The following is a 23,090-nucleotide window of genomic DNA, read 5'->3' as shown; positions in this document are numbered from 1 at the left end:
GCTTCCCACCAATTTGGAGCTTAGACCTTCCTTGGAGCAGTGGAACTGCCCTGCCTGGCCACCAGCACAGGCAGGGGCACGGCAGTGCCCGAGACCCCACTCACCCTGTCACAGTGTGTGCTGTGTCCCTCTGCAGGACTTAACAGGGACCTGTAAGAAAGATGGGGACAGACTCTTTCAGCAGGGCCTGTAGCAATAGAACAAGGGTGATGGTTTTAAACTAAAAGAGGGAAGAGTGGTGAGGCCCTGGCACAGGTTGCCCAGAGAAGCTGTGGCTGTCTCATGCCTGGAAGTGTTCAAAGCCTGGTTGGATGGGGCTTGGAGTAACCTGGACTAGTGGAAGGTGTCCCTGCCCACGGCAGAGGGTGGAACTGGGTGATCTTTTAGGTCCCTTCCAACCCGAACAACTCTAGGATTTTATCTTGCCTTTAATCACTGCCCAGTAGCTTTAAGGTAAATACAAAAAAACCCTCTTAAGATCCCCGTTTAAAATCCAGCTGCAATGGCTACAAGTCCTCTGTGTGTTCTATGTTTCATTATCATGCTTTTTACTTTCCTTGTGGTCCTTTGTGGTTTCCTTAAGATTGTAAATCTTCTGGGTAAGGGATTTGTTATCTCTTTGGCAAGATCCTCCGTTACCAAGCTGTGTACATTTACAACACCATATAAAAGATTAGGACTTTATTGGTCACTGAAGCATTGCTAGTTAATAATCTTTAATGTGGCAGTTATTTATCCAGTCGTAAACAGAACACTGCTGCCAAGCCAAGTCAAATAAACACTATGGAAATCCTCCATCTTTAAAATGAACCAATTTCTGTCCCGGACATTGTAGGCTTTGCAAAAAAGCAGTCACATTGTTACTGAGCACAAAAGTAGTCAAATTTTAAAGCTTTCCTAAAGCAATAGTTGTATCCAGTATTTGCCCTGAGCTTTTCCCAGCCCACATGGCAGAAACACAGCCCAAGGCCTCCTCACCCCTCACTGTTGTCTGTGGGATGATGACCAAGGAGCCAGGCAAGGGCTAGGGCTGAATAACTGCAGCCTATGCTGTGTATCCTCTGAGTTATCTCCGTGGATGGAGATCTGCACAGCTGATATCAGGAAAGGCTCAGCTGGCCGGAGGAGCAGGTCCTGTGGAGATATGGTCTGGCTTTGAGGAACAGAACAACAGAGAACAAAGTTGTATGACCAGAACTTTGAAGGATACCATGGGGAAAAAAAAAAAAAAAGGTAACTTTTTTCTGATTAAGAATCATTTATATATTAAAACACACACCCTGCATATGCTAACAGACTTAATTAAGTACATGCTCCCACATATATGACTCATCTAGGCTCTCTGCCTAGATCATGCTATACGTGAAGAAGGAGCAGGGGGATAAGATTGGGCTGTATATATGGAGGGTGAAAATTTCACCTAGTTAGGAGGAAGACCCAAAAAGACCTTGGAGACAGTTGATGGGCTACTCTCCTCTCCCTCCTCCGAAGGCTTCTTGCGAGGTTTCTGCATAAGATTATTATTACTTGGACTAACATTATACTACTGTTATTGTTAGAGCTCTATCACAGCTAGTGCATTTATCCAGGGCAATTCCAAATCTCTATTTCATTAATGGGTTGGGTTGGAAGGGACATTAAAGCTTACCTAGTCCCAACCCCTGCCATGGGCAGGGACACTTTCCACTAGCCCAGGTTGCTCCAGGTCCCGTCCAACCTGGCTTTGGACACTTCCACAGCAGCCACAGCTTCTCTGGGCAACCTGTGCCAGGGCCTCACCACCCTCTCAGTAAAGAATTTCTTTCTAATATTTAATCTAAACCTACTGTCTTTCAGTTTGAAGCCATTCTCCCTTGTATTTCTGCTGCTTCAGTAAACCACACTATTCGTGAATTTGTGATGGTGAAAATTCTAATAGAATATTACCAGATTCGCAGTTTGAGAACCTGTGCTTGCGGAAGTTCCTATCGAACACAACCACTTACAGTGCAAACTGTTATAATCAGAGATAAGCCCGGCCACCCCCAGCCCCTCTGATCTCCAAAGACCAGCTGAACAAGGGTGTTTCTTTCTGCCAAATTCTATACCCTTATCACAACACTGCTCCTACCGCCCTGTCTGCCCACACTGCCCCTCACCACCACCCACCAGCCCTCACAGTCCCCATCACCTCTCACAGCCGCTCATCATTACCCTGCATACCCCCTGATCCATCACGTCCTTCACTGTCACCTCTCACAGCCTGATCCTTCAAAGCTCCCACTATCCCTCACAGCAACCTCTCACAGCGCCCGCCATTAACCCTCACAGGTCCTCACCGCCCCCATCACTCCTTACAGGCCCTCATAGACCCTCAAGCACCCCCCCCCATCCCTCACACCCCCATCACCCCTCACAGCCTGCTGTCACCTCTCACAGCCACCCATAGCCCCTCACAGTTCCCTGTCACTTCTCACAGCCCCTCACAGGCCCCATCACCTCTCACAGAGCCCCCTCACAACCCCTCACAGCCCCATCACCCCTCACAGCCCCACGGCCCCTCACAGTCCCTCACAACCCCCATCACCCCTCACACCCCCCCACCATGGCCCCTCACATCCCTCACAACCCCCATCACCCCTCACGCCGGCCCCCCCACCACGCCTCTCACAGCCCCGCCCGCCCTCAGGGCCGGGGGCGCCTCGCTCGCTCCCGCCCGCCGGGGACTGCGTGCGCGCGCCCGTCCCGCCACCGCCCCCTCCGCGCAGGCGCGGGGGGCCGCGCGCGCCCCCGTCCCGGCGGACGCGGCGCGGCGGCGGCGGCGGAGCGCGGAGAGGGCGCTGAGGGCGGTGAGGGCGCGGCTCCGGGGGAGGCCGGGCGAGGGATGGAGTTCGGGGCCGGGCGGCCGCATCTCCTCGCGAGCGGCCAGGCTGGACCCCGGAGGGGGGCGGCCCCGAACCGGCCTTCTCCGGGCCCCGTGTCCGGGCCGCGGGTCGCCCGCCGTGCCCGTGCGAGGCCGGGCGGGAGCTGCGGGGGGGGCTGTGTCTGCCTGTGGGCTGCGGAGCCTCCCGGAGGAGTGGGTGGCCACGGGGGCTCTGGACAGCGCCCAGGGGCTGCTGCGGTTGTGCGCGGGTTAAATGACCTGTGAGTACCTTCCAGTGCCTCCAGTGCGGGACCACCCTGTTCCAGTCCCTGGAATGTGGGAAAAGCTGGGGGTGAGGCGGAGAGGATCCCCGGTGGCTGGTGGTGCTCGCCCAGAGCTCACACCTGTCTTGCTGGCCGGGGCCCTCGGAGGAGCGGTGGGTCCTCTAAACCCAGCACTCGTGTTCTGCGGCCTCTTCCTTCAGAGTTTTAAGATCTCTGAAATGAAAGTAAAATTTTGTTAAGGGTTTGTTCTCACGTTGGTCTTCCTCCAGGAGCTGCTCTATGAAAACATACTATACATATATATATATATACACACCATATATATGTATATGTCTGTACAGCCTGTCCTTCAGTGAAAATTGCTGCTGAGTATTGGGACTGCCAAACTGTTCCCCACCACCCAAGACATCAGATTTAGGGTACCTGCCGAAATGCTTCTCTGCCTCTCTGGGCCGGTGAGCAGGAGAGCAATAGCCAAGGGGATGCAGCATGTCTAGGGGTGTCCTAGGGCAGTCAGGAGGGATGACACCTTGCAGGTGCCGTCTACCTGTGATGAGAGAAAACTGGGAGCTCCTCAGTGGACTGTATTATATCAATCCTTGCATTTTTATATGTATATAGTATTTTATCCAATTCCTACAGGAAGCTGGAGCATCTCAAAGCTTTTTGGCTTACAGGAAAATCCCAGTAGGATTGTTCAGAGCATCCATGAATACCCAGAGCACAGAAATTACATGGGTCACATCTAGGGGGCTGTATTACAGAAAAGGGAATTCCTGTTGTTGGAATTTCCTTCTTTTCTGCAATCACTAGCAATTAGACTGTTGCAAAAGACTTCTCTTCAAGATAGTTACTCGGGAACAGCACTGACAACTTGAATCCAAGGACTTCAGCAACATTTATGGTAGCTCTTTGTTCCTTCGAGCATATGTGATACTTGTATCCTTTGTAATTTGCAAAATGGCGTGGATAGTATTGCACAATAATTAGCTGTTGGAATCCTTGTCTTGAATGTCGTTTCCTGTCATTAATATTTGAAAATTAGCAAGGTGTTCCTGCAGCCAGGAAAAGGAAAAACAGCTTTCCCCTGTCTTTTTTTTTTTTTTGCTGTTAATAATTAAATGCTGCCAAGTAAATGTTTCTAGCAGGCTGTTTGTGGATCTGTCACATATTAAGCACGTCTGCTCTTCCAGCTTCAATCCTTTGATTGTGACCTTTGTTTCTCCCCTGGTTCCATTTGCTTATTCATCTCTTTAATCTGAAATCTGGAAGGGCCTCCATCCCCTGATCAGCCTTGTCATTTGGACTGTAAAGAAAAAATGAAAAAAAAAAGCTATCCCTGCAGTAAAAGTGACCCCTGTCTGTATATTTAAGGCAGGCAAGCAAAAGCAAACCAGTCCACACTGCACACGTAGTCTCACCATCTCCAACACCAGGTTATTGCAATCTGATAATGCTGCCCTGGCATTTGTTTGGGGGGTCACAAGTACCTTTCCTTTAGTGCTGAGCCACATACATCAGTGACACAGCAAAATTATTGGAAGATACCACGAATTTCAGGGCTTGCTGTTCTTCTGGCTCTGTATGATCCACTCATGCCCCTGCCTGTGAGGTTGAGGAGGACATTAGAACTGCTGCTGTTGGGCTATGGCTGCAGAGCTCAGACACATAAATGTGTGTTACCACTCCAAACAGATAAATTGTGCAAGGTCTGAAAGAAAAATATCTCCTTATATTCCATCTGTACACAGCCTTGGATTGGGATTGAGGACTAAAGAACTACAATTTCTCTTAATTTTTTGGGTAGGCCTCTGTTGTCAGGTTTAGTTGCAACAGTCTGACAGGTTTGCATGGGTGCGTTGGGGGAGGTCCAGTGGATTTGTCATAGGAAGGGTATTCTTGAGCCATTTCCTGCTTTGTACTTGACCAGACAGTCATGTGACCTTTCTGATATGAAAATGGACCTCATTGCACTGTAATTAATAATTGACTGCCGTGGAGTCCACATGTCTTGGTGGAGTATGTGCTGGAGATGTCCAGCTCTGCAATAAAATGTTTTTAATTCTCTAATACTATATATGGAAGTGCTCATATCTGTGGTGTTCACACCTCGTTAGTTTTAACATAACTCATTTGTTCTCCTCTTGCTTAAACTTCTTGAGGTTAGAGGACAACTACCTGGGCTTTCAGACACGCAGCAAAGGACCATGAGCTGTTGATTCCCACTGTCCTGGGAAGGAGATGCAGAGAAATCTGTGTGACTGCCAGTGTCTGTGATAATGGGGGTGCTGGGGGTGTAGGCAAATACATTATCAGCAGAACACAGAATGGTTTGGTTGGAAGGGACCTTAAAGCTCATTCAGTCCCACCTTCCCAGGTTGCCCAGGTTGCTCCAAGCCCCGTCCAGCCTGCCCTTGGACACTTCCAGGGATGGGGCAGCCACAGCTTCTCTGGGCACCCTGTGCCAGGGCCTCACCACCCTCACAGGAAAGAATTTCTTCCCAATATCTAATCTAACTTTCTTTCAGTTGAAAAACCCTTCCCCCTTCTCCTGATGATGCACCAGCACTGGATTGTTTGTTATATTTTATGGGAAAACTATTTGAGGGAGAAATAACCTTTACACAAATTTGCTGTAGTGACTGTTTTCAGGAAACTAGTGCTGGGCTATTTCCACATCTGTTGGGCTGAGTATCAGTCGTTTGAAAAGAAAAATAATGTTCAGATTAGGACAGATTTTTCTACCTAAGAGGACAGGTATCATCCTCAGCAAGTCAGATGTGTAACCCCATAGTCCATTGCGTATCTTTCCAGTTGGGTTTGTTTCAGAACTGGTCTTCTAAACACTGTAAACTGCATTCTAAACCCCCTACCTGTGCAGCAAACACCTCTTATTCCCAGGAAGAGAGACATTTCATGGAGATTGCCCATTTAAATGCAGGCTTTTGTACATCCTGTATAGAGGGGGGGAATTCATGACACAGCTGCCACAAGTAGTAATCCTGCTTGTTATTTTAGAGACTGAAATGAGTTGTTTATGCTGCAAGCACTTTAATAATATGGTTATTAGCTGTTCTTCTCCACTCTGAGGATATTGTCACCTTGTTTTCTGTACCACATTCCAAGTATGAAGGTTGGGAGCCATGCAGGCAGATACCAGTTTTTGGTTTTTAAAGGTTTGGAGGTCACTGGTGCACCTGATGCACATCAGTGTTGCCCAGTGCATTGCTTAAAAAACAGTCTAATTTTTACAAACATTTTTTCCCCTCCCAAATAGGCCCAGGAGAATGGAATAAGTTATAAGAAGATCTATACAAATTAAAATTCAAAGCTAAGACTAGAAGATTAGCAATGTACACTAATAGTAAGATTATAAACTTGGCAGCCAGTCTGGTTTTTTTAAAATGCCCTTTGAGTTTAAAATCATAATCAAAGTATGCAGGACTAGTTTGGGATTCTACACTGATCAGTTTGTTCTTTATGAGAAGCTGTTCTGTAGCTTTGCTGCCGCACAGGAGTGTTTGTTGCTAATCTTTTAATAGCGCCTGAGTTAGAAAGACAACAGAATCAGTACCCAGATGAAGAATTGTTGTTCCAGTTCCCTGAAATGCAGCTGTTGCTGAACTTAGGTCCTCCTTTAGCTGTAAAGTGTAGTTGGAGCTGGTTGGTATCTGAATATCTTCTAAGTGTAGGATAACCTACACTTTTTTTCAGGAAAGGGTAATCCATTATTGGCATACAGATTATTGAAGCTTTCTCCTGAGCAATCTCAGAAGAAAGGAACAAAATCTATAGGGTTTTGCAGAGATGGAAGAAAATAAATCCTGAGTAAAATGACAGCTTTAATTTCTATGTGCTCATCTTACGGTAAATCGACTATTTTTTTCGAAAGAAAACTGCTACACCCTTACACAGTGTAAGAGAACAATGAAATAGTCTGAGATTGTAAGATTTTCCTACCCTGATTTTAGCTGCTGGCTGAAATTATGGAAGCACAAGTCTACCCCTAGAATAACAATTCTCGGGATAACTGCTGGCATGAATAGAGTATATGTCCCACTGGCTTACTACAGAGTCAAGGAGTGTGTGGCAGTGATTTCCATAGGCTCAGCAGAGATTAAGAACTTGTGTGTTCCACTGCACCAGGGTTACTGCTTCATCCACCCGTTCCCTAATTTAGGTATCTCTTAAGCTCTCCAGCACTGCCATTAAGGCTTTGTATATTCAAGTATTGCACTGAGGGGTCTTAATCAACTATAAACATATCAGTTGATTTAACAGAAAAATTAATTGGCATAAGTTTCCACACTGATACTTGAATTGTTTTGATTAATTTGCCTTTTTGTTTTGTTTAAAGAACAGGTGGGGAATTGGGACATTGGGCCTGTTTCCTTAATAGTCTTTAGATGGTACCATTCATATTTTGAACCTTTTGTAAAGAGCAATGTGCACGTTCATCTGTGGGGATGTATTTTTGATAAATGTGAATATTGTGAGAAATTGAGCATTACTTTTAAAAATAGGATGTATATGTCCGCATACTGTATATATAAAATATGTACAGTGCAATGTATGTTTTGTGGGTGTGTATATGTATTTGAAAGGAAAATTTATTTGTATTAGCAAGTTACTGCTGAGACTATGATGAGCTAGTTCTGCTTGTACATCACTTGAGCAGCAAAGGCTTCCCTGGAGCCTGCAGACAAGGCTTCCTGGTGCTACCATGGCCCAGCACAGCAGACGTATTGTTAAATCCTACATGGAAAAAAGGCTACTATTGTATGGAACAGAAGGATAAAAAACAAAAACCCCACAGTTACAGTATGTCCAGATCATGACTTGAGAGGTTGTTTGGTAGGAGAGGCTTTGTCACAAGTGTGTTCCTCCCCATGGAGCAGCTCCCATCCCCTCCCTCAGTGTGAGGATGACCATGGCAGTCTGAGGCCAGGGATAAGCTAGCAGTCTAGCCCCAGGAAGCTGAGGGGTTTGTTATATTCTAGCTTGGGCTGTGTTAGCTCTGGGACCTGCACCTGCTGCAGTTTGGGGTGCAACAGCGTCCCAGCAGCTTGGTGGTTGCACAGGGAAAGACTGGCCCAGAGTAGAAAACCCAGTGATCCATAGAGAAAACCCTTGGTCACAAAAACCGGTTGAAAAGGAATAATCACATGCTGTGGAGACTGCTCAGGCAGTGGGAGGAGCAGGTGTAGGAGGTGTGAGCTCTTCAGCCCCTGAATGGCTTTGTCCTGCTAATGAAAGCCATGGACATTGCCAAGGACTGGGAATCGCTTCTTGGCAAACCTCTCTCCTGGGAGTACCCTTTCCTGGTATCTCAGATTGTGCCTTCTGCATGAAAATCTCCCTGTGTTTCCATTCATGCTGTCAGCTGCTTGTTCTGGACTAAATGTGTAGGAAATAAAACCTGATTACATGTTACCTGTGGAGTACAGGTACCTGTACCTTCTGGTTTAGATAAGAGAAAATAAATCGGTTTTCGACATAAACCCAGTGCAGACACCGTGTCTAAGAGGAGAACATTTCAAATCACAAATATTAAATATGTTTTTCTGCCAGTAAATGTTTGTAGTGGAGAAAGATCTAGAGGTGATAGATGTCAAACTGACAGAACACTCAGTGCAACAGAGCAGGAAAAGGGATTGGTTTATTGCATATGGATTTGGTACCATGTCAAGTGTTTCACTGACAGTTGCACTGTGTCTTTGGTTCTGTGTAGCTGACTGTACTTCCAAATGGAGAAAGATATAAACTGAAGGTCTTAGAGGAAGGAAAAAAAAAATAAGAACGACTGGAAGACTGCCTGTGAATCAGAGTTTGCTGTTGAAGGGAGACATGTTTCTAGTTACTCCTCTTCTGAAACAAAGGGAAGAAGAATAATTAGCACAACATGAGGAATTTTTTCAGTCTTACACTTTGGAAGAACCAGAAGGAAAATACAGACGATGTAGTAAAAAAAATTATATTGATTTTTTTGCACTACTTGACAGATATCTTTTTTAATGATAATTTTAATACATCATGTAAAATAGTGTTGCTGGCTAGTGCAGTTTTCTTTGTTTGACGGGAAATAAGATAGGAGTTATCCTCTTTAATTTCATTAATTGTTTCTTCTGTGTTTTTATGATGTAGGCAGGAGAGACAGCTGCTAATCTGTGGCTTTGATAACATTTACCTCCAGTATCCTCTTATAGAGCTCTGCTCTTAGCTTTTTGACCTTTGTGGAACCATGAACCAATTTTTCTCTTCCAGTTTTTCAACAAGAACGTGTTGTGGGTTTTGCCAGACTTTCCTCTTGCTTGGTTTTGTGTGTTTAATATTGTGCCTTTATGGCAATTTTACTGATCAGTGCACCTCACAGGGATTGAGCATCATTGTGTCATCCCAGCCGGATGGGAATGAGGGGCTGCTTTCTATTGAAGTGCTGTCAGCTTGAGTGTATTTAGATTGGATGTTGGGAAGAAATTCTCTGCTCAGAGGGTGTGAGGCCTGGCAGGCACAGCTTGGCCAGAGAGGTTGTTGCTGCCCTGTCCCTGCAGTGTCCAAGGCCAGGTTGGATGGGGCTTGGAGCAACCTGGCTTAGTGGAAAAGTGTCCCTGCCCATGGCAGGGGGGTGGACTGGATGAGCTTTCAGGTCCCTTCCACCCATAGAATCATGCCAGGATTCTATGGCATACACATTCTCCTAAATATAAACTACTGTCACTTACCTACCCAGCAGTGAAGAGGTCAGTGTGTGTCTGAACTTGAGACTGTAATGAAGTGCACAACAAATTAATTACAGGTAAGTTAAAGACTGTTTAAGGAGGTGGTAATAAGTTCCTAGGACTGAACACATGGGATTCTAGGACAGACCTCTGTGACTGTGCTTTGTATGCAGCATTGATATCCTGAGAGAAATCATGTAGATGGCTAAAATTATTTGCCTGTAGAGTACTCTGATATCAGGTCTTTTATCAGTTATTGAGAGACCAAGAATTTCTAGACTTTGTCCTAAAAGAATACGAAAAAACCAGCAGGAAGCAGCTCCTAATCCCCTATCACATTGTTGGTAACTCGTATTAGGATATTATCAGGGATTTTCTCCCTGGTACTCAGCGCGTGCTGTGCACAGTCCCCAGGGCACCGCGCAGAGATCGAACTGCATTTAAAGCAGTTAAAGCAATCCATGTCTCTCTGTGTGCTCTGCCAGAAGGGATCGTGTGTTCCCAATCTCTCCATGCTGTTCTCATGCTAAATGGAGTGTTTAATCCCAGCTGTGGAGCACCCAGCTGCCCTGGGGAGAGGTGGCAGAGGACCTCACTGAGGCTGTAAAAGTGACAAACACATAGAAGTGACAAACCGTGCTTGTGAACAGGGTTGTTTGGGCAAAGGGGAACTGTGGTGTCCAATCTCGTTTCCAGATCCACGGAGCAGAGATGTCAAGGTGTGCTGCTCTAAGTCCAGGCTTGGGAAAGCTGCGGGATGCACTGGAATACTGGGAAACGAGAGGGGAAGCTGCCTGCCCTGTGCCTTTTGTTCTGCAGTTACTGCTGTCTTGCTGTGTTGCTCTGTGCTTCTGTCAGACTCTTCCATGCATGAAGGAAACATGTCAGAGGTGATTTGAGTATTCCTCATGGATGGAAATCATCTACTCAGACTTTTGTGGTTAATTTTCTCATACTGGGATAAGGAGTACTTCCAAGCTGTCTAGAGGAAGCAGTTCTCATTCTCTCTTCATGTGCCTTCTGCATGGATTAGTCTAACAAGATTATGAAAAGAGTAAATTTGAGTCTTTTCCCTGCCTATCAGCAGTATAAAAGCAAATGATACTCTGCAGGTCTGGAGGTTTACATTAGTCTTGATTTGCAGGGCAGCAAAAAGGAATATTTGCTTTCTGTTAGCAACTTATAAAAATACATGCCAGTATGTGGTTGTTCGTATCTGCTGTATCTGTACATAGCAAAGGGCTGAATCCAGGGTGGTGTAACTGCCCACAGATAAGAAGAAAAATGTTATTTTCAAAGTTTGGAGGTACCTCTTATAGAGCAGCTACATTAGATTTAAATTAAGTGTCTTAATAAGCTTTTAAACTGTAGTCAGACTTTCAGAACACGAAGTTGCAAGAGTACCTAAATGGAATAGGGGGCAAGGTTTTCCTGATTAATCATAGCTTGAGGTTTTTTAGGACACTCTTCTGTGTTTATTAAAAGCAATATCAAATCATGTAATCTCAGGCGTTAACTAAAGTTGGAATTTATTTTAAGAAGTTTAGATTGTAAATATTTCGCTACTGCAGAGTACTGGGTGTACTCTGGATTTGACTGCAGTAATTGTCCTCTGGGTTAGTTGTACTTCAGATATTTCAGTTTGCTATTTCTCACATTTTGGAAAGAAAAAACAAGGCAAACAAACAACAAAAAACCTCCTTTAATAATAAAATAATTCTTTTCAATAATAAAATTATTGAAGTCCCCAGACATGTTATCTTTATAAAAGCCTTATATTCCCCATAATGAAAATAAGTCATAATTCAAATCTTTTTTCCTGCTGATGTGTTTGTAGACACTTTCAGAGATTTGTTCTTCACAGGCAGTATGGGAATTTGCCTGTCACGGCTTGGCTTCACTGCTGGGTATTTTATACAGATTCAGGCAGTTTTAGGCAGTCTTCTGAAAGCAGCCCAAAAGACAATGGGAAGAGCTAAGGGAATGAAATGAAAAATGTGGCTAGACTAGCAAGCTAAATATTTCCTGAAAATTCAGTCACTGACTTGAACTCATGCCAGTTACCATGGTCCTTGCTCGGGTTTGAATTGTAATAATTCTTGCCTGCTTCATAGTTTAAACTTAACCTTGAAAATTTTTGCCTCTGCTGCAGGCATTGTTGGCAAATCTTCAATATGCATTTTTCTAGTTGTAATTCTCACTTATGTGCTTGCTTTTTTTTTATATTGCACTTACCTGAAGAGCTCCATTATAAACTAATAGATCTAACAATCTCCAAATTGTGGGGCAGGTACTACGAAAAAAGTTTTTTCTCCTGTTTTCTGTTCTCTGTTAATTCCTGCTGTTTTGTGCAAGTCAGTCTGATGAGAAGGATAATGACTGCTTCCCCTAATAAGGAATACAGAACTTTAGAGCTTTGTTGTGCCCAGAGAAGCTGTGGCTGCCCCATCCCTGCAAGTGTTCAAGGCCAGGATTGGGTGGGGCTTGGAGCAACCTGGGCTAGTGGAAGGTGTCCCTGCCCATGGGTGGAAGGAGATGAGCTTTAAGATCCTTCCAACTCAAACCATTCTGTGGTTCTATGTTATTATAAGTAATGTAATTTTTTCTGTTGAGTTTTTACTTGTAGTTCTGTTCTGTCACGTACTTGACAGCAGTTCAGTTCTGTGCAGTTCAATTGCTGATCCTCCTGTTGGTCCAATGTCCAGTTAGAAGTATTTACCATAATGTGGTGCTGGCTTCTCTACAGCTACTTCAGCTGTAGAAGGAAAGAGTTTTTGTTGCAATAGGGGCTGTGAATCTTTCTGCCTGCCTTTAACCACATCTTCAGACAAACATTTCATTCTGAAATGTTTTTTTCCCTTCTGCCTGTGTCTTACCCCTTTATATGTGTAAGCAAGGTAGTTTAGGTGAAGATGGGACTTTGTGACACAACTGCGCTCTCACACAGCCATCCTTCTCTAGTTTTACTCTTTAACTGAAACTCCAGCCTTCTATCCCTCCAAATATGAATCTGCACTGCCTAGTTGCTGCCTTGTAGTGGGAGGGATGGGCAGGAGACAGCCCTGACTCACTGGCCCTTGGCTGCTGAGGGTGAGACATCTTCTGTTTCCTCTTCCCACCAGCCCAAAGTTAAGCATTGCTCTTCACATGATTGCCAGAAGAGAGAGAACTTGTCCTGCAGGACGGAGGGATGGAGGAAGACTCAGAAAGAGTGGGAGGAGGAGAAGAAGGCTGTCTGGAATTTTCCTGAGATTATTTTGGGCTCTTCTCCTTTGGCAAGTAAATCCTCCCCATTTGAGGCCTGCTGGCTTACAGTAGCTGCTGGCACAGTGTCAGGAGCTATGCACCATTACACTAGAGCACCACGACTTCTGTTGGTTTGCAAGCAGAGTTAAGAGCTGGTCATGCTCTGGCAGCCTTGACAATGCCCATTTGCTTTGCTGTCACTTTTTCTCACAGCATCTCGAGCTGTGAAAAGCATATGCAGCCAGGCATACTTGCAGACTCAGCACAGTTATCCCAGCCAAATAATGTATAAAACTGTGAGCTCAAATCAAAACCTCTGGCAGTCTGACTGCCATCCTCTAGCCATGGATTTCAGTGAGCTTCAGGAGCACATATTCATCAAATTGGTAAATTCCTGGAATGGGTAGTAACTGCTAGAGGGAAAAATGACTGATGCAGCCTCTAAGTATGCCTGCATCTCTGGATGATGGAAAATAAGACAGGAGAAGAAAGTTTACAGGAAAAAGACAGACAGCCAGATGTATCTCTGGGTATCTTAGAAGTTGTCTTATATGATGGACTTTTACTAACCTTCCCTAATATAAATCAAGCAGCTCCCAAGGGATGGTGGCACAAGGTAGGAGCATGTTGGAGAATCCAGCAAGAACAGGGCAGTGATAGTTTCTATGCTAAAGTGTCCATGAGCAGAGTGGCTCATCTCCGTGTCCTTTGGCCACTGCAAAAATAGATTGAATTTCTCTTCTACACAGGGACCTTATTCTAGGATTTTAATTAAAAATACTGAGTGTTTCTATGATTCCCAGGTGGAGAATGACAGAGAAATGTTAACTTCCCTGGAGCTGACGTTGGCTCTGCAATGGACTGGTGTCCTACTGCACCTCCTGGAGACACACACTCATCTCACACCAGGGCCCGTTGCTGAACCCTGGGAGATCTCTCACTGTCAGGACAATGGGTTGTCTCATGTAATTACAGTCTGAGAATTAGCTTCAGATGTGGAAGAATGCAACAAAATGGTGAGCATTTTTGTATTGCTCTTACACTGTACAAAGACGACTCAAAAAACCCCTGAAATATGGTAGAGAAGAGCCATCCAAAAGCCTTTTCTGAAAGGCTCCTGTGTGTTGCTGCCAACTTTTAAAAGAGGAGATAAATTTTGGAGTTTCAGCATGTGATTCCAAAATACACAGATTAGTATTTAGTCAGAATCTAAAACTGTCTGGATTAAATATATGGCAGCTTCAGACAAAATGCTCAGTTTACTTTCCTGTGTGGAAACCAGGAGGGCGAGCTCCCTGCCTTGATAGTGTATCTACCTTATGAGTTTCAAATCATTTTAAAGCACCTGATTTATGGAAGACCATGTGATAAATGTCAAGTTCCATGCATTTTCCAGTCTGTCAACACAGGAATGACTAAGGGTTCTTTGGAAGTCTTCCAGTAACAGCTTTTGTTGATTCAGCCTTGCTATATAATGTCTTAATTATACAAAACAGTTTCATAGGCCCGTTGCATTTTATAGGGATTGTCTGCCTTTGCAGAGTGTGCAGCATCCACAGCCATGTTCCCAGCTTCAGTCTAGCACTGTGGGCACGTTGGCAGAGAGGGTCCAGCAGGGCAGACCTGCTGTGATAGTGGAGGTTATTGTATCTCCCCATCTGGTTCTGCACTGACTGATTAAAGCTGGTTCGGGTGTGGCCATTAGTGGTCGCAGCCACACTGATGGGACACAGCTGTGCCCTAAGCCTACAGTCAGCTGGTAGATGAGGTAAACACGGGGTGTGAGGCAGCGAGGCCAGAACCTGATGTACGCCAAGGTGTCTGTGACATCTCCAGTGCAGGGGACAGCAGGCCCTCTAGTGGGAGAGCTGCTGTGTGCCTGTGTGACAGGGCATGGCCTGTGTCCAGAGCACCACTGGGAACATGGAAGTGCTGTAATGAAGCTGTTTGAATTTGACCCTAGCATGTACTGCAGTCAGGAAGGGTGGGTCTGTCCTGCACTAATCTTTGCTGTGGCACTAGTGATGATCTGACTGATACAGAACCACAGGATCACTGAGGCTGGAAAAGACCTCCAAGATGGAGCCTACCCTGTGACCAATCCCCACATTGTCAGCTGGACCAGAGCACTGAGTGCTACATACAGTCATTTCTTGAACACCATCCAGGGACAAGGACTCCACAACCTCCCTGAACAGCCTGACCACCTTTTCCATGAAGAAATATTGCTTATCCAATGAAAAACAAAAATCATACCAGATTAACAAGCTGATCTCAGTGACTGCGTGGTCACACAAGTACGAGCACCAAGAAACAACTAGGAGCGCATGGCTGTGACTAGTAGGAGATCAGATCTCACTGGCCACACAGTCTCAGAACAGTGTAAACTACTTCTGAGACTGCATCCTTCTAGTATGAGTAGTGCTTAACTTCCCCAGAGAATTGGAAAGAGAGATTGCAGATTGAACAGACCTTACAACGGATATTTTGAAGTGAGAGTCTTCTGTTTTTTAAGTGAGATGTGAATATAAAGATCTATGCCTCAGCTTAATTTCCTGGGGAAGATGTCCTCAGGATCAGTGTCTTGGCTGGACATTGACCAATTACTGCAGTAGTAGTTACTGACAATGCAAGGAAAGTTGGGCTTAGAAATAAAGAGGCATCTTTAACTTTCTTTGCTGTAGAAAACAGTTTTGCTAATGCAGGAACAAGTTGAATGTATGTGTCTCTGTTCCTAAAGAAAATGGGAGATTACCTGTTACTCAAACTTCTATTTTTTTTATTGTTCCTTTTGCAGAAAAATCTGCAAGTCCTTCAGTGACTGAGTAAGGTCTCCGTTCTCATGGTTTATCTGATTTACTTCTCCTGGAGCCATGGATGAGTACAGTCGCTTTGTGGACTGGGACAAAATGGATGTGAGTGCCCAGAGCCAGGACACGAAGGAGCTCAGCTGCACCGAGTTCCAGGAGCTCAAGCACCTGGCCCGGCAGGGCTACTGGGCCAAGAACCACTGTCTGAGAGCCAAAGTGTACCACAAACTCATCAGCAGCATCCCATGCCGCACGGTGACCCCAGATGCCAACGTGTACCGGGACATCGTCGTGAAGATTGTGGGAAAGCGCAGCAGCAGCTCCCTGCCCCTGCCGGAGTTTGTGGACAACAGCCTGGTCCCCACGTACTGCCTGAACGCAGAGGGCGTCGGGGCGGTCAGGAAGATCATCCTGTGCATCGCCAACCAGTTCCCGGACATCTCGTTCTGCCCGGCGCTGCCGGCGGTGATCGCGCTGCTGCTGCACTACAGCAAGGACGAGGCCGAGTGCTTTGAGCAGGTCTGTCGCATCCTGGCCTGCAACGACCCCTCCAAGCGGCTCATCGACCAGACCTTCCTGGCCTTTGAGTCCTCCTGCATGACCTTCGGGGACCTGGTGAACAAGTACTGCCAGGCAGCCCACAAGCTGATGGTGGCCGTGTCCGAGGACGTGCTGGAGGTGTACTCGGACTGGCAGCGGTGGCTCTTCGGGGAGCTGCCCATGGCCTACGTCGCACGGGTCTTTGACGTGTTCCTGGTGGAAGGGTACAAGGTTCTCTATCGCGTCGCTCTGGCTCTTCTGAAGTTCTTTCACAAAGTCAGAGCTGGGCAGCCCATGGAGTCCGACAGCATCCAGCAGGACATCCGAGCCTTCGTGAGGGACATCGCCAAGTCAGTGTCTCCGGAGAGGCTCCTGGAAAAAGCCTTTGCTATCCGCCTTTTCTCTCGGAAGGAGATCCAGCTGCTGCAGATGGCCAATGAGAAGGCTTTGCAGCAGAAGGGCATCACAGTCAAACAGAAAAGGTAGGGGCTCACCGCAGGCAGCCTGAGCCACCTCCAGAGTTTTCCCAGTCAGGCAACCCTGGGGCACTGCTGGGGCGGCTCCACTCATGTGTGCTAGTGTCCTCTGATGTTTTCTCTCTGAAGAAAAAGCCAGCAGCCCCAAAATTAAGCATTAGTGAGAAGCGTAACTGAAATGTTATGACACAGGCGGAACAGAGCAGTTTCTCATAGCTTGCTCAGTGATGAATTTATACAGGTACATATTAATTACAAGTATTGCATCTCAAAAGTGTCTTTCTTTTTTAAATTAAAAGGTATTTTAGCAAAGCTGGAAAAAGCACTGATAATTTACTTGGAAGAAACATACACAAACAACTGTGAAAATTAATTCTTACATGTGAGATTAGCTGTATAAAATGTCAAATTGATGCTGCCCAGTACTGTGAATTCAGCAGTTTCTTTAGTGTAAGTAGGTGCTGTCCCAGCTAGGAACATTTTGCCTAACTGGGGAGTTATTTTAACAGAGCAAGGATGAAAAAAGTCTCATTTACAGGTTACTTTTTAAATTAATTTGACTGCAAGCCTCCTGAAAGTCAAGAGTATCAGTCAAAGGTAGGAGCTGATCTATTTTGTAACAGGTTCGTGTACTATTAGAAATAATGATTTTGAAAGAAATGTGGGAGAGAAGAGTGAGTATGCAGGTCCAAAACATGATTGTGTCATCACAATTCCTTTTCAGAAATGAGGGGAGGAAAAACCAGCTGTGGAACTAGGGAATGAAATCCTGCTCCACTGTGGTAGTAAAAGCCATACTAATAAAAAGCCTAGCTGAAAGACCTCTCCATGGATATAGAAAAGGTAGCAATTTATTAATCTAATCAAAATTAGCATCCTGCCAAGTGCAAATGTATGTGCAGGTAAATGCTGGTGGTGCATGTGCTGTTTCTCCAGAGGCCTCTGACAGCAGCAAACTTCTCCCAGCCACTTTTGAAATCTGACTTTAAGTGTTGGACAGTTTTATGAGCTGCCCTGCCCTCTGAAGGGAAGGGTGACTTCTACACTCCCTGGGTCAGTGAGTGTGTTCTCTAGAATTTGGTATTCTATAGGCACAGTCTCATTTTCTCTAAATCTTCAAAAATCCAAACGTACCAACCCCTGATATAGTAGGATCTTCCAGCTAACTGTTGCTGAGTTAGTTGTAAACAGATACCATTCCATGGAATGGAAATACACACTGAGCACATTTCAGCCTATAAAATAACATAAATCTTAGCTGAACCTCCTTCATGTGTCTAAGCACATGTAAAGTTCCCTCCAGTCTTCTGCAGTGGTTAATTTTTAGACTCACAACTTGTTTACAATCAGCTGCTTCATTTTTCTGTCAGATTCAACTATTTCGGGGCCTTTAGCCAGTGGATTGTCACATCAGGGAGAGTTCAGACCGGTGCATTTGAGACTCACAACCAGGAGTGTTAACTCTTCCAATATGTGTCTTTTCTTCCTGTTCTGAAGTTCAGGAGAGTTGTAATATCCTTTCTGAGTATATTCTTTAAAACAGAACAAGAGCTTTAAAAAAAAAAAAAAGAAAAGAAAAAAAAACTCCACACCACAACTAACCACAAAAACCCCAGAAACTCCTGCTGTGTTACATGTCGCAGAGAAATTCTCACTCACAACTGTGGTACCTTTAAAGCGAAATACAGTAATATACCCAAATAAAGCCAGTAGCTACTGCTACACCAAGCAGAATTGCTACTGAAAGGTTTGTATCCTCTCTTGGCTACTTTTGTGAACCCACTGAAACTTCTCGGTGTCCTGGGGAGCTTGGCTCAGTTTGGATCCCAGCATGGGCAGATGTGGGCGCAGAAGTGAGCTGTTCTCCAGGGCTCCATAGGATGCCAGTGAGTTCTCTTCTCCAGGTCTGTTTGGTCTGTGCGAGGAGATGATTTATTTTCTAATCACATAACAAAAAAGGGGAGGGGGGGAAATAGAAATATAAATGTTTTAACCTGTCTGATTGTTTTTCTCATGCTTGGTGACTCAAATCAAACCTTGCTTTGTTTCTCTCCAGGCTCCTTTCACTCACTTTGTCACGGATGTAGGAAGTCACTGATCTTTTCTGTCTTTTTTTGTCTTTCTTCTTGTACATTCTCCTCTGTCCATTCCATCCCCACTGCACCCCTCCTGTTTGCAGCCTTGCACCTCCCAAAAGGTAGGTTAAAACACTTGAACCCTTTGTACTTTGCTGGTTTCCCCTGTCTTTGGCTGGTTATTTGTTCCAAGGCTGTTGTCATCGCTGACATTGGGGCAGGAGAAGCAGGGCAGCAACTGGAGCATCCCATTGCTGTGCCACAGCTCCTGAACACGCTCCTGCAAAGTTAGTTCAAAGCACCTGCAAAGCTGTAAGGGAAGGGATCGTGGCCCAGGGAGTGAGCAGAGCACTTCAGACAGCAGCACAGCTGTGCCCTGCAGAGTGGGAAAGAGTAATGAACATGGTGGGATCATGGTAATGGCTATAAAGGGCCATTATAATAATGGTCCTTTCTACACGAGAAGAAAAGGTGGTGGGGTTTTTTTTAAACATCTCAAATAACATGTTTTCAGAGCTGCTGGGTATAATCCCACATCCAAACCTGGTATATGCTCTTGCATTAGATGTGAGACACACACAACTTTTTTTCTTCTTTGCAAGCTTTCTGAAGTTATTTGAAAAGATTTTTTGAGACTGACCCCAGCTTGGCACACTCCTAAAAGTAACCTGTCTTTATTAATACTAGATTATATTTATTTTTAAGTAGGCTGAGGTGTTTTAGAAGTGAGAAGACAAGACTCTTTTCCTGTGTCAAGGAGGCCAGAATTACTCAGCCATAGAGCATTAATGGTCAATGAAGTCATTCATCAAGTCTTGACCTGGAAAGTAAATCTTAAAGAACAAAACTCAGTGGATTGTGTTGTCTGATTAGAGGAGAACTTGGAAAGGAAAAGACTGGCCTGTGAGTACTAAATACCACAGATGTTTGGGTTTAAATTGATGCATTTGAGAGTCCTCTGGCCTTGCTGCAGGTGCCCTGAGTTAACTTTAGTGAGTGATGGACACTAACATTTATACTAATTTATAAAATCAAAGTTGGAATTAATTTTCTTGTGTTTTCGTGTTTGAAAGAACCTCTTAAGAGACTTATCAAAGCATGTTTCATACCATAACTTCTGTGTTGAGGATTTTACCCCTTATAAATCAGCAGACTGTTAATTCCAGCCAAGCAAACCTTCAGCATCTGTGTATTATTTTGCTGCAGTTAAATTGTTCTGAAAGCAGCAGAAAGCCTTAATTTCTGCTAGGAAATAGATTGGGTTTGAGGGGGCCTAGGTAGGTGCAGATCAATGTCTGTTGACATTGATCTCTACACAGGATTAGGTTTCAGGTTTATGCACCACGAATTACTTATATTGCCATTTATGACTGAAAAAGAACATCTTCCTTTTCCCACACAATTATGCCCTCGCTGAAATTATAATGGAATTTAAGGCTAATGCAGCCCCTGTAAGATTTGACCCAAACCAGAATAGAGCAGGACGATGTAACTCAGTGAGTCATACCTTGGAGTGGGGTATTTGTTGTCATGAGCATATCACTGGGACCTTTGAGGTGTCTGAAGCACACTGTATTAATGATACAGCTGGAAAAAACAGCATTCCTAGTGAAAGCAGCAAATAAGCTGCTTTATTAAAAATTCGTTGTGCTGGGTTTCTAAATCTCATTTCCTTTGGTATAATAGCAGTTGAAAAAGTCTTTCCAACATCAGCAATCAATAGAAAGTTGTCATTCTCATCCCAGTAACTGAGGAAACAGTAATGCAGGGTAAAATCTTACTGAATTTGTTCAGTTCTAGTGGTAGACTCTAATGCTATCCAAATTTACTGATTTCTCAAACTGCTTATTTTTTTACCAGATAACCCTGAAAGACCTGTAGTATGGTGAAGGCTAAACTTATTTTTCCTCAGTAAATATAAACCAAAACGTTTGGTTTTTTTCTTAGTCAACTTGCGTTTGTTCATTTTCACTCATTTACTACTTTGAAAAGCAGCTGCCGAACTGAAGGAGATGATTTTCAATGTCATTAGATAAATACTGTCAAAAATAGGAGAACTAATACAGGTTAGATACTTGTAACTAGATGCAATTTTCTGGACCCTTCCCCTCCCCCCCCCTCAGCAGCACAGATGGTTTGACATAGGCACAGGCTGTGTGTGGACACTGGTATCAACACAGGGTCAGGTTTCAGTCTCAGGCACCTGCAGCTGTGATTTGTGACTGGGAAATAGCAGGTCATTTGATTTCACATCCTTTGGCCAAGTTACGGTCTAGGTTGAAATAGATGATGAGATTAAATATGGAATGATTTGCCATGATATTCAAAGGGAAGAAACTGTATTCCTGGGATAGTTTTAAATGGTCAATATAGTGGCAAATGCTTTCAAGTAAATCAGAAAGATCTGTTTGAAAAGGTAATATTCTACCTCCGTGGAAGAGTTGTGGGAAGACACAGGGTTCTGAAAGGGATGTGTTCCTGGAAAACTGCTGAGCTGAGGCTTTGAGTGGGGCTTGGGGAGGAAAGTCCTTAAACCAGCAGTTCAAATCAGCCAGAAGGAACAAAGGCAAAAGCAAAGGCACTCTGTGAGAACCTCTTAGGAACAAGAGCTGAAGTTTTGTTGCCCAAACAGCTCACGGAAGTGTGAAAAATATACAGACCATAAATACAAATAATTCTGAGGCTTGCCTGAGGTGTAACTTTAAAACTTTTGATATTTGCTACTAACTCTTAGCCTATTTATCATCATTACTTTTCCTCCAGAAATTCACTCTAATAAACTAGTTGATTGCCCTGAATACTTTTTAATTACTTAAATATGGAAAAAAAAATCTAATTTCTGCTGAACTGAAACCAAGGCTTTGTTTCTCAGCTCTGTTCCGTAGTGCCACCAGTTTTAGCTGCAGACCAGACAGGATCCGGAGAATGAGACCTAAAGTAAGATTCTGGAGATGTGGGTTCAAAGCTTGGCTCATACTTTGCTTCAGTGGATCTCTCTTGTGGCTCAGCTTGCTGTTTAAAAACACGAATAATTTCCCTAGTCAGTGATACTGTAAGTTTTAAAAGCCATTAAGAGTTACAAGTTCCTTCAATAGGTGCCCGTAAAAGTTCCTTGCTCATTAAATAACTCAGGGTAGCAATGCAGGGAGTGATTTGGTTCATTTGGCTGGAAGAAGCAGTAATTTTAGTATTTTTTTTTAAGTGTCTTAAGGAGTCACTTCATTAGAAATGCTGACACTAAGGCAGCTACAGTGAGTTTCAGAAAGCAGGTCCCAGTGTCTCCAAGCAAGCACCACTCTGAAGTACAGTACAAATGCTGCTGATTTTTTGGTACTGCAAGCATGAAAAATAATAAACAATTATAGTTAGTGTGTTTTAGAAAGTGAGCTAAACTGTCCAGATCCATGTAGATGTACACTACTGAGGGTGTCTTTATGTTCCATGAAACTGAAAGAAATGTGTAATTATCAGAAAAAAAACATCAGAAATAGGCAAATACTTGCACCCAAACCCTTGCATGCAGAGCATACTGATAAAGCTTCACTTGACTGCTGGCTGCCCAGTAACTCAGTGTCTTGTGCGAGCTCCTGTGTCGCTGCACCATATCCTTGGCTGTCACCTTTGCATTTTGAGTGTTTAACGTGGCAATAACACTTGTTTAATCCCCAGGCTCTGGGTTTGTGTGCTTGTTTAATCTGAGAACTGAGGGCTGGTTAAGATGATGATGGTTGTTACCCTCAAGTGTTTAAAAGCCATTAATCAATCCTTATAACTGTATCAGACCCCTCTGGGGGGCGTGGGGGTTTCCTTTCCATTGTCCATGTCCACCATTCCTTCATGTTCTCAGGCTCCATCTGTAACCATGAGCCCAGGAACTTCTTTGGTTCTTAATGAAGTGGAAGTCATTGCTAATGACATGTTTCCAAGAGGTGGAACTTTCAGAAAGCTTCAAATATTTTCCTTGGATTAAAGTTGCCCAACCTGGTAATACTAATTCCTCGAAGGTTTCTGAGGGCTTTAGGGATTCTCTAACCCCTGATACATGCAGGACCTGAGGCGGGGGAGGGAAGTACTACCCCTTCCTTTCAGATCCTGGCT

At 44.5% G+C, this 23,090-nt stretch overlaps 1 protein-coding gene and 1 long non-coding RNA gene across 6 annotated transcripts in view; one reads left to right on the top strand and one right to left on the bottom strand.

The window, feature by feature from the left end:
• Positions 1–648: 648 nt before the first annotated feature.
• On the bottom strand, positions 649–2,341 carry LOC116794894. Its single transcript, XR_004359908.1, has 2 exons — positions 1,827–2,341; positions 649–1,134 (listed from the first exon to the last, which is right to left on the bottom strand). It is a non-coding gene; the product is annotated as an uncharacterized LOC116794894 (long non-coding RNA).
• Positions 2,342–2,761: 420 nt separating this feature from the next.
• Positions 2,762–23,090, top strand: part of TBC1D24 (TBC1 domain family member 24) — a 29,642-nt gene continuing 9,313 nt past the window's right edge. The window contains exons 1-5 of one of the 5 annotated variants that reach the window (XM_032703933.1): positions 3,173–4,065; positions 12,832–12,935; positions 13,895–14,107; positions 15,889–16,923; positions 19,097–19,114. In XM_032703933.1, coding sequence (XP_032559824.1) covers positions 15,965–16,923; positions 19,097–19,114 — 977 coding nt within the window. In that variant the 5' untranslated portion in view covers positions 3,173–4,065; positions 12,832–12,935; positions 13,895–14,107; positions 15,889–15,964. Of the gene's footprint in view, positions 2,829–3,171; positions 4,066–12,831; positions 12,936–13,894; positions 14,108–15,888; positions 16,924–19,096; positions 19,115–23,090 lie in introns of those variants that run through there. The other 4 variants (XM_032703934.1, XM_032703936.1, XM_032703935.1 and 1 more) reach the window with 4 other exon arrangements.

Source organism: Chiroxiphia lanceolata, chromosome 16 (assembly GCF_009829145.1).
Source record: "Chiroxiphia lanceolata isolate bChiLan1 chromosome 16, bChiLan1.pri, whole genome shotgun sequence".
In the NCBI taxonomy this organism is placed as follows: Eukaryota; Metazoa; Chordata; class Aves; order Passeriformes; family Pipridae; genus Chiroxiphia; species Chiroxiphia lanceolata.
Note: the sequence above shows the minus strand (reverse complement) of the source record. Positions and strands in the feature narration are given on the sequence as shown.